At 40.8% G+C, this 14,611-nt stretch overlaps 1 protein-coding gene across 4 annotated transcripts in view; it reads right to left on the reverse strand.

Annotated features, from left to right (window-relative positions):
- Positions 1-14,611, reverse strand: part of CTIF (cap binding complex dependent translation initiation factor) — a 225,112-nt gene that overhangs the window by 139,243 nt on the left and 71,258 nt on the right. For all 4 annotated transcript variants that reach the window (XR_010090873.1, XM_063453862.1, XM_063453861.1 and 1 more), the window contains exon 6: positions 12,153-12,228. Coding sequence is in view for 3 of the 4 variants with exons in the window: in XM_063453862.1 (XP_063309932.1) it covers positions 12,153-12,228 (76 nt within the window). In the remaining variant the exon portion in view is untranslated. The remainder of the gene's footprint in view (positions 1-12,152; positions 12,229-14,611) is intronic.

Consider the following 14,611-nt stretch of genomic DNA (forward strand, 5'->3'; position numbering starts at 1 on the left):
CCACATAACCACAATATTACAAACAGGGACATTTATATTGTGACCAGTGGATGGCACTCTCTCTGGACATTTAAATGATAATGTGTCCTACCTATAATTGATAAGCAGATTTTATTATTATTATTATGCCTTTTATATAGCGCCATCAAATTCCGCAGCGCTTAACAATGGGTGGACGAACAGACATGTAGTTGTAACCAGACAAGTTTGACGCACAGAGACAGAGGGGTTGAGGGCCCTGCTCAATGAGCTTACATGAGGGAGTGGGGTAAAATTAAACAAAAAGGTAAGGATAGTATTAGACTAGTGACTAGTTGCTGAAGAGGAGTCAGTCGGGAGCTATTGACAGTTTTACTGATACGCTTTTATGAAGAAGTGGGGTTTTAAACGATTTATTGAAGGAGTGGAGACTGGGTGAGCATCTAATGGAGGAGGGAAGAGAGTTCCACAGGAACGGTGCAGCCCTCGAGAAATCTTGAAGGCGAGCATCAGAGGTGGGAGTACGGACAGAAGATAGACGTAAGTCTTCAGCAGATCGTAAGGGCCTAGACTGGACATACTTGTGTATAAGGGAGGATAGATAAGTGGGAGCAGCATTATGTAGAGATTTGAAAGCAAGAACCAGAATTTTAAATTGAGCTCTATATCTTATAGGAAGCCAATGTAGGGACTAACAGAAGGGTGAGGCATGGGAGGTGCGGGCAGACAGGAAGATGAGCCTCGCCCCCCCCCCATTCATTATGGACTGTAATGGAGCAAGTTGGAAGCACGTGAGACCACTGAGAAGCGGATTACAGTAGTCAAGGCGAGAAAGGACAGTGGAATGGACCAGCCCCTTAGTCGCTTCTGGCATTAAGTAGGGGCTGATGCGCGCAATGTTTTTGAGATGGAAACAACAGAATTTGGAGATAGACTGAACATGAGGCTTGAAGGAGAGGTTGGAGTCAAAGAGAACACCTAGGCAGCGAGCCTGCATGGTGGAGCTGACGGTAGCACTGTTGACTTGGAGGGAGACAGACACTGGAGTAACAACACTTGAGGGAGGAAAGACCAAAATTTCAGTTTTGGTCAAGTTTAGTTTAAGGAAGTGGGCAGCCATCCAGTTAGAAAAAGCAGAGAGGCAGTCAGAGACACTAGTCAAGAGGAACAGGGAAAGAGATCAGGAGAGGACAGGTAGATTTGTGTGTCATGTGCATAGAAATGATATTGGAAGCCAAAGGAGCTAACGAGTTTACCAAGGTAGGCAGTATAGATGAAGAACAGTAGGGGACCAAGGACTGAACCTTGGGGGACACCAACAGAGAGGAGTTGGGGAGAAGAAGCAGAGCCAGAGAAAGAAACACTTAAAGAGCGCTAGGAGAGGTAGGAGGAGCACCAGGAGAGAGCAATATCTTGTAGACCGAAATTGTGGAGGATGAGAAGAAGCTGTTGATGATCAACAGTGTCAAAAGCCGCAGACAAGTCAAGGAGAATTAGGATAGAGTAGTGACCACGAGATTTTGCAGCGAGTAGATCATTGGATACTTTGGTCAGTGCAGTTTAAACATTTTAAAATGTTATTCAAATTAGCTCATTTAATTTTTTTACTGGCATATGCAGACCAGTTATTAACGTAATCACATTTAGACACACATCCAGTAATGTTCATTTTAAACGGTTGAAGACACAGATTAACGCTCAATATAAAATAGTTGCCTTTATTAATTAAAAACCCCTTCTATATATATATATATATAATTTATTTATTAAATATTTTACCAGGAAAGATACAACTGAGACTTCTCGTTTTCAAGTATGTCCTGGGTCCACAAATCATTGCATTGTTACATTAAGGTACAATAAAATACAAATACAATATTAATACACAGAACAGGTAGGAACTATATAATCAACCATGACAGGTGCATATATATATATGTGCAACCAAATCACAAGTAATGTTATACGCATGCAAAAAAAAAAAAAGTGAGAATATCTGCAAAGTCCTAAGGGGTTGTATATAGACCCAAACCCATCCCTAGATGTGCAATACTTCAATACAAAAATCGTAATTCACTGTGATCAGAATACCTCTGGTAAATCAGCTGAACTGGAAAAGAGCCAAACACAAAAGGATACAAAGTTCAGTTAAATGGTGGAAGTATTATAGTGTCACGGTACACCCCGAACCCTGCAGACAGCCAGGCGTGACCTCCCCTTTAACCCCTTAGTGACCAGACCGTTTTTCAATTTTTCGTTAAGGACCAGGGCTGTTTTTACATTTCTGCAGTGTTTGTGTTTAGCTGTAATTTCCCTCTTACTAATTTACTGTACCCACACATATTATATACCATTTTTCTCGCCGTCTTTCTAAAGATACCATTATTTTCATCATATTATCTAATTTACTATAAAAAAAATACGATGAAATAAATGTAAAAAAAAAAAACAACAACAAAAAAAAAAACCACACTATATCTAACTTTGACCCCCAAAATCTGTTACGTATCTACAACCGCCAAAAAACACCCATAGTTTCTAAATTTTGAACTGAATGTAGAAATACACAATGTTAACATGTTCTGCAAGTTATAGGGCAATAAGTACAAGTAGCATTTTGCTATTTCCCTACCACGTGTGTGTGCGTGTATATATATATGTATATATATATATATATATATATATTTTTTTTTTTTTTTAAAGAAGACAACCTAGGGTATTAAACTTGGGGTAGTTTGACTCTTCATTCAACCATTTTACCACCAATCTATGGCATAAAAAAAATAATTAAATAATAATTGGTGATTATTTTGACACACATAGCAATTTAAGAATACATGTACTTTAAGGGTTACTGCCAAAGAACATCCCAACATGTGTTTGCCAACATCTCCTGAGTACAGTGATAACACCCATGCATAGGTGTGTTGGATTCTCTGGGGGCTAAAAGACCTTATTTGGAGATTGCGCATTTCAGTTTTCTAAATTGTAATTTTCACAGCTGGTCATCATGCACCCATCTTCTATTTGGGACAGTTTTCAAGCCGGCCAATGTAATTTACCCCCATCAAACCATATATTTCTGAAAGGTAGACACCCTAGGGTAGTCCAACACTTTCCAAGCACCAATTCTACCACCAGTCTTTGTAAAACTTTTAGGTAGTCATTATTTTTGTGTCATTTTTCTCTCACATTGTAGTTTAGGTATGGATTCTAAGTTCCTCTTATGTGTTACTGACAAAGAACACCCCAATATGTGTTCAGCAACATCTCCTGAGAACAACAGGGCCCTCAATGTACAGGTGTTATGGGTTTTTGCAAACTTACAGGGGTCAAATATAGGGCTTTCCCTTTTCCTTGTTTGCAAATTGAAATTTGCCAGATTAGTTTGCTGGGCCTATTTTGCCTTTGAGACCGTATGGCATGCCCAGGAATGAAAATTAACCCCATCATGGCATACCATTTAAAAAAGTAGATAACCCACTTTATTCAAAATTGGGTATGTCCACTCTTTTTAGTAGCCACTTAGTCACAAACCTTCACCAAAATTAGCATTTAGATTTTTTTTTTTTCATTTTTCACACAAACTGCCATTTCACCGATGATATTATCAGTATAATAAATTTTACTGCTCTAAAACACTCACATTTGTGTAGAGAAATATCTCACGAGTACAGCAGTACCACTCAGGTGCAGGTTTTATGGTGATTTGGAAAATTTCAGGGTCAAACATAAGATTCGCCCAATTTGTTTTTCAAATTGCTATTTGCCAGATTGGCTATGTTGTCTTTCAGACGGTATGGCAGCCCACAAATGAAAATTAACCCCACCATGACATACCTTACAAAAAAGTAGACAACCCAGGATATTCAAAATTTGGTATGTCCAGTCTTTTTTAGTAGTCACAAAGTTAGCGTTTTTATTCGTTTTTTTATCAGTTTTTTTTTTTTTTTCAATTGAGCTTTTTTATTTGTTTTTTTGCATTTGTTTAAACAAAAACTGCACTTTTACTGGCGATATCATCGTTGTGATAGGTTTTACTTTTTAGAACACTCATATATATATATATATACACACACACACACACTAAAAAAAATATATACATATTTATATATATATATAATTAACGTTATTCTAAGTGTATTTTATATATATATATAATTATATCGATTAATTTTAAAATACACTTTTAATAATGATTTATGTATGTGTATGTGTATATAAAAGTACTTTGATCATATATAAATATATATACTTTTATATATTCTATAACTTTTTTTAACTTTTATTTAAGTTTTGCAACTTAGGCATTAGGGGGACTTATCGCTTTGGTTTTTGCCTCCGTGTGCCATCTCCTGCACCTGGGCTCCAACTCCTGGTAAGCCGTGATATTTAGAAGAGCAATTCTAATAGTAGCAATTCCAGACATAAATACATGGAAGAAAGTGGTTTGAATTAACAAAAAAGGTGTTGTTTTATATTAAAGGAACACTATAGGGTCAGGACCACAAACATGTATTCCTGATCCTATAGTGTTAAAACCACCATCTAGCCATCCTTGCCTCCCTAGATATAGTAAAATCTTACTTATATTCAAGTCTTCTGCTGCTGGCTCTGCCCCTGTCTGCCTCTGACCTGCCTGCTGACATCATCAGAAGTGGTGGTCTGAGCCACTCACAATGCTTCCCCACAGGATTGGCTGAGACTGTCAAGGAGGCAGATCAGTGGAAGAGCCAGCACAAGTCAAACACAGCCCTGGGCAATCAGCATCTCCTCATAAAGATACATTGAATCAATGCAACTCTATTATGAAAGTTCAGTGAAGCACCTCTATTAGCGTTGTGAGCAGGGCTGGCATCAGAAATTTTGGGGCCCCTGACAAAGCACAAGGTCTGGGCCCCCCCCACCCGACCCCTCCCTCCCGGGCCCGCCCACGCCCTACCTAGTCCGCTGACAATGATGCGGGACTGAATGTGGTGTGTATAGTGTAAGTGAATTAGAATGTGTGTAATGGATGTAGTGTTTGTGTGTATTAGATACTGTTTGTGCAGTGAATGCAGAGTGTGTTAGTGTAGCAGATGCAGTGTGTATAGTGAACGCAGAGTGTGTTTGAGTAGTGGATGTAGTGTGTGTTTGTGTAGTGGATGTAGTGTTTGTATGTACTAGATGAAATGTGTTTAGTGGATGCAGTGTCTGTAGTTGATGTAGTGTGTGTGTATTAGACGCAGTGTCTGTGTATAGTGAATGCAGAGTGTTTCAATTTGTGGTGGATGTAGTGTGTGTACTGTGAATACAGGATGTTTGTGTAGTGGATGCTGTGTGTACAGTTAATGCAGAGTGTGTGTCGTATAGTGAATCCAGAGTGTGTGCATAGTTTAGTGAATGCAGAGTGTGTGCATAGTTTAGTGAATGCAGAGTGTGTGTTAGTGTGTAATGAATGCAGAGTGTGTGTTAGTGTGTAGTGAATGCAGAGTGTGTCAGTGTAATGAATGTAGTGTGTGTGTGTTAGTGCAGCGAATGCAGAGTGTTTGTAAATGTGTAGTGAATGCAGAGTGTGTGTTAATGTGTAGTGAATGCAGAGGGTGTGTTAGTGTGTAGCGGATGCAGAGTGTGTGTTAGTGTAGTGAATGCAGAGTGTTAATGTGTAGTGAATGCAGAGAGTGTTTGAGTAGTGGATGTAGTGTGTGTACAGTGATGTAGTGTGTGTTTGTGTAGTGGATGTAGTGTTTGTATGTACTAGATGAAATGTGTTTAGTGGATGCAGTGTATGTAGTGGATGTAGTGTGTGTATTAGACACAGTGTCTGTGTATAGTGAATGCAGAATGTTTCAATTTGTGGTGGATGTAGTGTGTGTACTGTGAATACAGGATGTTTGTGTAGTGGATGCTGTGTGTACAGGTGATGCAGAGTGTATGTTAGTGTAGTGAATGCAGAGTGTGTGTCAGTATAGTGAATCCAGAGTGTGTGCATAGTTTAGTGAATGCAGAGTGTGTGTTAGTGTGTAATAAATGCAGAGTGTGTGTTAGGGTGTAGTGAATGCAGAGTGTGTGTTAATGTGTAGTGAATGCAGAGAGTGTCTTAGTGTAGTGAATGCAGAGAGTGTGTTAGTGTAGTGAATGCAGAGAGTGTGTTAGTGTAGTGAATGCAGAGAGTGTGTTAATGTGTAGTGAATGCAGAGAGTGTGTTAATGTGTAGTGAATGCAGAGAGTGTGTTAATGTGTAGTGAATGCAGAGAGTGTCTTAGTGTAGTGAATGCAGAGAGTGTTAATGTGTAGTGAATGCAGAGAGTGTGTTAATGTGTAGTGAATGCAGAGAGTGTGTTAGTGTTTAGCGGATGCAGAGTCTGTGTTAGTGTAGTGAATGCAGAGAGTGTGTTAGTGTGTAGCGGATGCACAGTGTGTGTTAGTGTAGTGAATGCAGAGTGTGTTAGTGTGTAGCGGATGCAGAGTGTGTGTTAGTGTAGTGAATGCAGAGTGTGGTAATGTGTAGCGAATGCAGAGTGTGTGTCAGTATAGTGGATGCAGAGTGCATGTTGTATTAGTGAATGCAGTGTGTGTATTGTATTAGTGTATGCACTGTGTGTGTTAGTGTATGCAGTGTGTGTTGTATTAGTGTATGCAGTGTGTGTTTGTGTATGCAGTGTGTGTGTTTGTGTATGCAGTGTGTGTTGTGTTAGTGTATGCAGTGTGTGTTGTGTTAGTGTATGCAGTGTGTTGTGTCAGTGTATGCAGTGTGTTGTGTCAGTGTATGCAGAGTGTGTGTTGTGTCAGTGTATGCAGTGTGTGTGTGTTGTGTTAGTGTATGCGGTGTGTGTGTTGTGTTAGTGTATGCGGTGTGTGTGTTGTGTCAGTGTATGCGGTGTGTGTGTTGTGTCAGTGTATGCAGAGTGTGTGTTGTGTTAGTGTATGCGGTGAGTGTGTTGTGTCAATGTATGCAAAGTGTGGGTTGTGTAAGTGTATGCAGTGTGTGTTGTGTCAGTGCATGCAGAGTGTGTTGTGTCAGTGTATGCAGAGTGTGTGTTGTGTTAGTGTATGCAGTGTGTGTTGTGTTGGTATGTGCAGTGTGTGTGTTGGTATGTGCAGTGTGTGTGTTGTGTCAGTGTATGTAGTGTGTGTTAGTGTATGTAGTGTGTGTGTTGTGTCAGTGTATGCAGTGTGTGTGTGTGTGTGTGTGTGTTGTGTGAGTGTATGTAGTGTGTGTGTGTAAATTTGCAATGAGGAGGGAGAGGGGGGGTCATTTTAACATTATTTAAAAAAAAAAAAAAAATGTAATTAATTAAATTGTTTCTCCCCCCTCCCTGCTTACCTGTGTCTAGGGAGGAGGGAGATTCCATCCCCGGTGGTCCGGTGGCATGGTGGGGCCCCCCGGCTCCCTGTTACCGCAGAGGGGGCCCAGGCCTCCAGCTTCTCCTCTTCTCTCCACCAATAACTCTCGCGAGACCCGCGGAGCGTTGCCATGGCAACCGGGTCTCGCGAGAGTTATTAGCAGGGAGGAGAAGAGAAGAGGCTGGAGCCCTGGGCCCCCTCTGCGGTAACAGGGAGCCGGGGGCCCGCGGCTGCACACATAGATCGCGATATTCGCGATCTATGTGTGCAGGGAGGGAAAGTGGGGCCCAGGACTGCCAGAGCAGTCCGGGCCCCCCAGGGCCGCCGGGCCCGTGACAACTGTCACGGTTGTCACCCCCTGATGGCGGCCCTGGTTGTGAGGAGTGGCCAGTGAAAAGACGGTGTTTGATGTAAAAAGCCTGAAGGTAATGATTCTACTCACCAGAATAAATTCAATTAACTGTAGTTGTTCTGGTTACTATAGTGTCCCTATACCTTCTTCTCTGGTCTTCAGTTAATGTTAGGCCCTGAGTTTGCCTTATCGACCATCCACTTAACACCATTTGACTGTTAAGATTTTCTTTAGTTTTAAAAAAGTCTGCTGGAGCATATTCCAAGTGTTTCAGACATAGGAATGTACTAAAACCTAATTCAATTAGGTTATAATATTGGGAAAGAACTTTGCTGCCAGCATGGGACGCTCCCTGCTGTTGTATAAGAAATCCAACTAATGTTAGCAGATCAACAGAGTGAATCTGTATCTAGGGTTAGAATTAGAAAAACAGATTTATTAAAAGAAAAAAATATGTTTGCAGGGCTCGGGCTTTACAAATAGAATCTGTGTATATATATCGTTCATATGGCTCACATGCCTTTAGCACTTTTTATAAAACCTTTCATTGATGAAGAAAATCACTGTATAAGTCAGCTCCATCACCTCTCCAAATGGTGCCGGGGGGACGAGGGGCACTGAAGATCAATCCTGTTGCCTCTGCCTTTGTTCTGTGGCGTACGCTCCATATCCCTATGTTTTCACATCTTTCTATGGAAACATCTTCTTTGCAGCAAGAACACGAATGTTCATACCTGGCTGAGTTTTTGCTAACCGATCCAATGTATACAAAATCCAAGCACTTATGAATTCACGTCTATGTACAGGATCCTTTCAGTACCTGGTGCACTGGACTGGCTATCGTCTAATGGGACATTTTTGGATCCTTGTCTCGATGTGCATGATTTGTTTTTAGTAAGGAAATCTGATCCACTATCAGTGTACACCATTATCATGAATTGGTGTATGTGATCTGAAACAATCTCTAGGTAGGTGGTACGTGCCAAAGTAACATCCACATGAATGCCAGGAACCAAGGTTTTCCGGCAGAAAATTGTCCAGAGCATAACACTGCTTCCGTCGTCCTGCCATGATTCATCAGACCAGGCAACCTTCTCCATTGCTTCATGTTCCAGTTCTAACACTCACGTCCCCATTGAAAGCACTTTCAGTGGTGCATAGAGGTCATCATGGACACTGTGTCCGGTCTGCGGCTATGTAGCCACATAAGCAGCAATCTGCGATGCACTGTGTGTTCTTTCATTGTCCGAATTCAGTTTTTCACCAATTTGGGTCATAGAAGCCTTTGCTTTCCACTGTCATCAATGAATCTTGGGCAACCAGGACCCAGATGCTGGTTCATTGTTTGTCCATCCTTGCACCACTTTTAGTAGGTTCTAACCACTGCATACCAGGAACACCCCACAAGACTTGTTGTTTTGGAGTCACTCTGACCCAGTCGTAGGCATCACAATATTGCCCTTGTCAAAGACACTCAGATCAGAAAACATGAAATTCAAGAACTGACTGTTCACTTGCTGCTTAATATCCCCCCCCTCTACAGGTGCCATTGTAACAATATAATCAATGTTATTCACTTCACCAGTCAGTTTTAATTCTGTGGCTGATCAGTGTATGATTACAGTGTTTAGGACCTTCCATCTCATTGTCTGATTCTGTAGTTTGAATTACATTTATTCAAACACAGTATGGGTGACAAATGTGTCACGTTAAAATATCTAAATACCAAACAGACATCTACTATTCCCCAAAAATAAAGTATGAGATGCTGAACATTCAATAATTAGTGTCCCCTAAATTACTTTAGCAATCCAGCAAATCAACTGTATTCACCGAAGAAAAACAACTCAGAGGAAGCATCCCCAAGTAACCACCACAAGACATGACAGTAGATGGCAGTCTTGAGTTGCTGCTGCATAACACAACACATTTGTGTGGACCTGGATGCTGTACCGTCAGCCCCCTTAACCTTCTCTGTACAAGAGGTTTGCAAAATAGTGGATTGTATACACTTTTGAAAGTGCTAATCCAAATGATGTGTCTGCACAGGTTAGAGAGGATAGAATAGCTGCTCTAAATACCATTGAACATTCTGAGTTTCTGAAATAGGAGAAGACACCAACCCACAATATCTACTTTCTTGACAGCACCATTGTTCTCTGAACCCTTTCTGTTTGTTATATAAAGACCATGACCACTACATAGCACACGAATTGCCCTGTTTCCGTATACTGGCATTCTCTTTGATCACTTTCTATTTCCTTAATTAATCATAAATTATGTCACATTCACTTATGAGAATTTTGTCCCTAGCCACAAATCTTTCTTACATCCCTGCGTACATGGTAGCAAATGGTGGAGACGAAGAAGATAAATTGAACGCACCACCTCTCTCCCCCTTGGTGCTCAGTCTTCATCTGCCAGAAGCCTGTGTCACTGGTGACATCTTGCGCATGCACAAGAGCACAAGCAGAGGGCCGACTGAATTTGCTGTGAGATCACAGGATGCTCCGTAGTTTGTTTATTTCACACTCATGCAACAAAATGTGAATGGCTTGAGACAGATTTCAATAACATTCCAATGCAGTTTGTATGATTTTCATTTAAAATATATATATATTTTTTTAAATTACTCTATGCAGAATTGCACCATTGCATGTGTAAGCAGTTTTTCAAGTAGTAAAAGCTCCAAGATATCCTACTGAAGCAGCACGAGATGTCCTGGTTAAATTCCAGAGTGAATCAGGTCCGTCACATGCAAGCTGTCCTAAACTCAGAAAGTTGCTGTTTAAAATGTATAGAAATCATCAATCTACCTGGATGTCTCCCAACAGACAGTACTACTGCATTGCACTATTGTGGATAATTATTGTACAACAAACATTATGCATTTATGGTCACTGTAGTCGGCAGAACCACTACAGCTTAATGTAGTGGTTCTGGTGTCTACAGCATGTACAGCAGTCTTAGCCCTGCCTATTCAGAGAAAAGCCAAGGAATACCTCTAGTGGCAGTCACTCATATTGCCACTAGAGGTGCTTCCTATCTCACTGCTGCACAGTGTGCAGCACTGAGATAGGAAGTGCATGGAGACCATGAACATTCCCCATAGAGATGTGTTGCTTCAATACATCTCTATGAGGAGATGCTGATTAGTGCAGCACTGTGTTTTGTCGTGCATGCGCAATAGCCTCCCAATGGATTCCTACAGTAAAGCATCAACTTGGCTGAGATCATCAAGATTGATTATCTCAACCGTGAAAGCGGAGCCTGTGTTGCGAGACTGGCGCAGTGAGTTAGAAAAGACAAATACAATACCTTTTCACTGCAATCTGAGGTGTGCCTGGCACCTAAACGGTCTCTTGAGGACTATAGTGCTGTAAATATTGGTTTGTTTTTCTAACATTATAGTGTTCCTTTCAATGTATTTTGTTTTGTATATTTTTAATGCATTATAAGTGGGGATGGAGATGGGGGGGAGGGGGAGGGAATGACACATTTTGCCAGTTATGTCTTATTATCTTGAGTAGATCTGAGTTTTATTATTTTGTAAACACTAGTAAAATTATTTTGCTAAATGAATTTAGTTATTTATTTCGGAACGGTTGAATAATTGTACGCTGGGGTAATTTTAGACGAGACAAATTAGTTAACAACCAAGAATTGCAACTAAAAAAAAAAAAAAAAACTTAAAATGCATTCAATAATTAGTCTTGATTGTTAAAATTTCCAATTAAAAATTGCAAACTGAATTATGGTTTCAAAGCTACAAGTTTGCAAATTTTGGAATGCTGAGATACCAACTTTATTAATAGTCACAGAATTAGAAACATCAACTCAAAATGTATATGTTTGTAGAAAGTACATCCAAGGCTGGTTAACCAAGAGCACTGTGACACTTAATGTAACCATTGTATCATGGACCTCAGTCATAAATTCAATTTTTTGTTTTGTTTGTTTTTCACACATTTCTTTTGCGTTGGGGAAATTCACAGACCTTGTTTGTCCCACTACTGTAAACACCCCAGATTTCTATTCTTCTTCTTGCCCATTATCCTACACTTAATCCATCCCCTAATCCCACTTTAGTGCCCTGTGAGCACTCCGTACTGTGTGATTGCAGCAAAATAGGGAGATTTCTCACTCTCATTGGATGCGATTGGTTCTGGGCAGCTGACAAAGCCCAGCATTAATCACTAAGCAGAAGGCCATACTGGTAGATCTCCTTAGGGTCTTTTATCATGCAGGTAAACAGAGGACAACATTTATAACAAACAAATAAATGGACAGTAATAAAGACATTGCATATATCCTCTATAGATGTCTAGTAATCTACTAAAGAAGAAAATCCTTATTAAAAAAAATGTTTAACATCTCTTAAAACCAATACTTGTAAAAATTTAAAAAATATTTCGGTTTGCATGCCAATCTCTTCCAAAACATAATATTAAATAATGATATTTTTATATATATAATACAAATTATGCACACTGACCGTCCAGGTTGGGAGTACTTTCTCTATGTCGTTCAGGTTAATCTCCTCTCCATCTTCACATTTCCCTTTTCCGAACCTGAGCCAAGAGAGGGAAACAAATGTTTCTAAGATTGATTAACATGCGTAAAAAAAAAAAAAAGAGTATACAACCAACCGTTGGATTATCAAAAAATAAATATCTTCCATGTCCCAATATATTACACCGGGTTAAAGACTCTTTAGAAAAAAAAGTATTGGTCAATGAGTAATAGTTAATTAGTATGATGGCACTGCAGATAAGAAACACTTCCATAGTAAGAGAAGTGACAGTTAAAGTTTTGCCATTGAATGGTTGTAAAAAATGTAACATGACACACAGTGGAAGGGATTTAATGCTCTGTTAATTCCTGTAAAGTATGGAAAATATTTTTAAAGATATCTATGCTGCTAGTTTAAAAAAAAAAAAAAAAAGAGATGGAGTACTAAATTCAAAATAAAAAAATCTACAAACCCAAACAGTTAAAAAAAAAAAAAAAATTATGTTTATTTAGACCTAACGTTCATTACATCTCTTCTAATGGTGCATTTTGTTATTGCACAGACCTACAGATCTTAAACATGCTCACCACCACACACACATTTCTACTCATAACTCCCAACGCTTGAATTGACAAAGATGGACTACCGTATATACTCGAGTATAAGCCGACCCGAATATAAGCCGAGGCCCCTAATTTTACCCAAAAAAATGGGAAAACTTATTGACTCGAGTATAAGACTAGGGTGGGAAATGCAGTAGCTACTGGTAAATGTATAACTAAAATTAGATCCTAAAAAAATTATATTAATTAAATATTTATTTACAGTGTGTATATAATGAATGCAGTGTGTGTGTGTGTATGCGTGCAGTGTGTGTGTGTGTGTATGCGTGCAGTGTGTGTGTGTGTGTGTGTGTGTGTGTATGTGTGTGTGTGTGTGTGTGTGTATGTGTGTGTGTGTGTGTGTGTGTATGCGTGCAGTGTGTGCAGTGTGTGTGTGTGTGTGTGTGTGTGTGTGCGTGCAGTGTGTGCAGTGTGTGTGTGTGTGTGTGTGTGCGTGCAGTGTGTGTGTGTGTATGCGTGCAGTGTGTGTGTGTGTATGCGTGCAGTGTGTGTGTGTGTATGCGTGCAGTGTGTGTGTGTGTGTATGCGTGCAGTGTGTGTGTGTGTATGCGTGCAGTGTGTGTGTGTATGCGTGCAGTGTGTGTGTGTATGCGTGCAGTGTGTGTGTGTATGCGTGCAGTGTGTGTGTGTATGCGTGCAGTGTGTGTGTGTATGCGTGCAGTGTGTGTGTGTATGCGTGCAGTGTGTGTGTGTATGCGTGCAGTGTGTGTGTGTGTATGCGTGTGTATGCGTGCAGTGTGTGTGTGTGTATGCGTGCAGTGTGTGTGTGTGTATGCGTGCAGTGTGTGTGTGTATGCGTGCAGTGTGTGTGTGTATGCGTGCAGTGTGTGTGTGTATGCGTGCAGTGTGTGTGTGTATGCGTGCAGTGTGTGTGTGTATGCGTGCAGTGTGTGTGTGTATGCGTGCAGTGTGTGCGTGTGTGTGCGTGCAGTGTGTGTGTGTATGCGTGCAGTGTGTGCGTGTGTATGCGTGCAGTGTGTGTGTGTATGCGTGCAGTGTATGCGTGTGTATGAGTGCAGTGTGTGTGTGTGTGTGTATGAGTATGAGTGCAGTGTGTGTGTGTGTGTATGTATGAGTGCAGTGTGTGTGTGTGTGTGTGTATGAGTGCAGTGTGTGTGTATGAGTGCAGTGTGTGTGTGTGTGTGTGTATGAGTGCAGTGTGTGTGTGTATGAGTGCAGTGTGTGTGTGTGTATGAGTGCAGTGTGTGTGTGTGTGTGTGTGTATGAGTGCAGTGTGTGTGTGTGTGTGTGTATGAGTGCAGTGTGTATGAGTGCAGTGTGTGTGTGTGTGTGTATGAGTGCAGTGTGTGTGTGTGTGTGTATGAGTGCAGTGTGTGTGTGTGTGTATGAGTGCAGTGTGTGTGAGTGCAGTGTGTGTGTGTGTATGAGTGCAGTGTGTGTGTGTATGAGTGCAGTGTGTGTGTGTATGAGTGCAGTGTGTGTGTGTGTATGAGTGCAGTGTGTGTGTGTGTGTATGAGTGCAGTGTGTGTGTATGAGTGCAGTGTGTGTGTGTGTGTATGAGTGCAGTGTGTGTGTGTGTGTATGAGTGCAGTGTGTGTGTGTGTATGAGTGCAGTGTGTGTGTGTGTATGAGTGCAGTGTGTGTGTGTGTATGAGTGCAGTGTGTGTGTGTGTATGAGTGCAGTGTGTGTGTGTGTATGAGTGCAGTGTGTGTGTGTGTGTATGAGTGCAGTGTGTGTGTGTGTGTATGAGTGCAGTGTGTGTGTATGAGTGCAGTGTGTGTGTGTGTGTATGAGTGCAGTGTGTGTGTATGAGTGCAGTGTGTGTGTATGAGTGCAGTGTGTGTGTATGAGTGTG

This window comes from Pelobates fuscus, chromosome 5, assembly GCF_036172605.1.
Source record: "Pelobates fuscus isolate aPelFus1 chromosome 5, aPelFus1.pri, whole genome shotgun sequence".
In the NCBI taxonomy this organism is placed as follows: domain Eukaryota; kingdom Metazoa; phylum Chordata; class Amphibia; order Anura; family Pelobatidae; genus Pelobates; species Pelobates fuscus.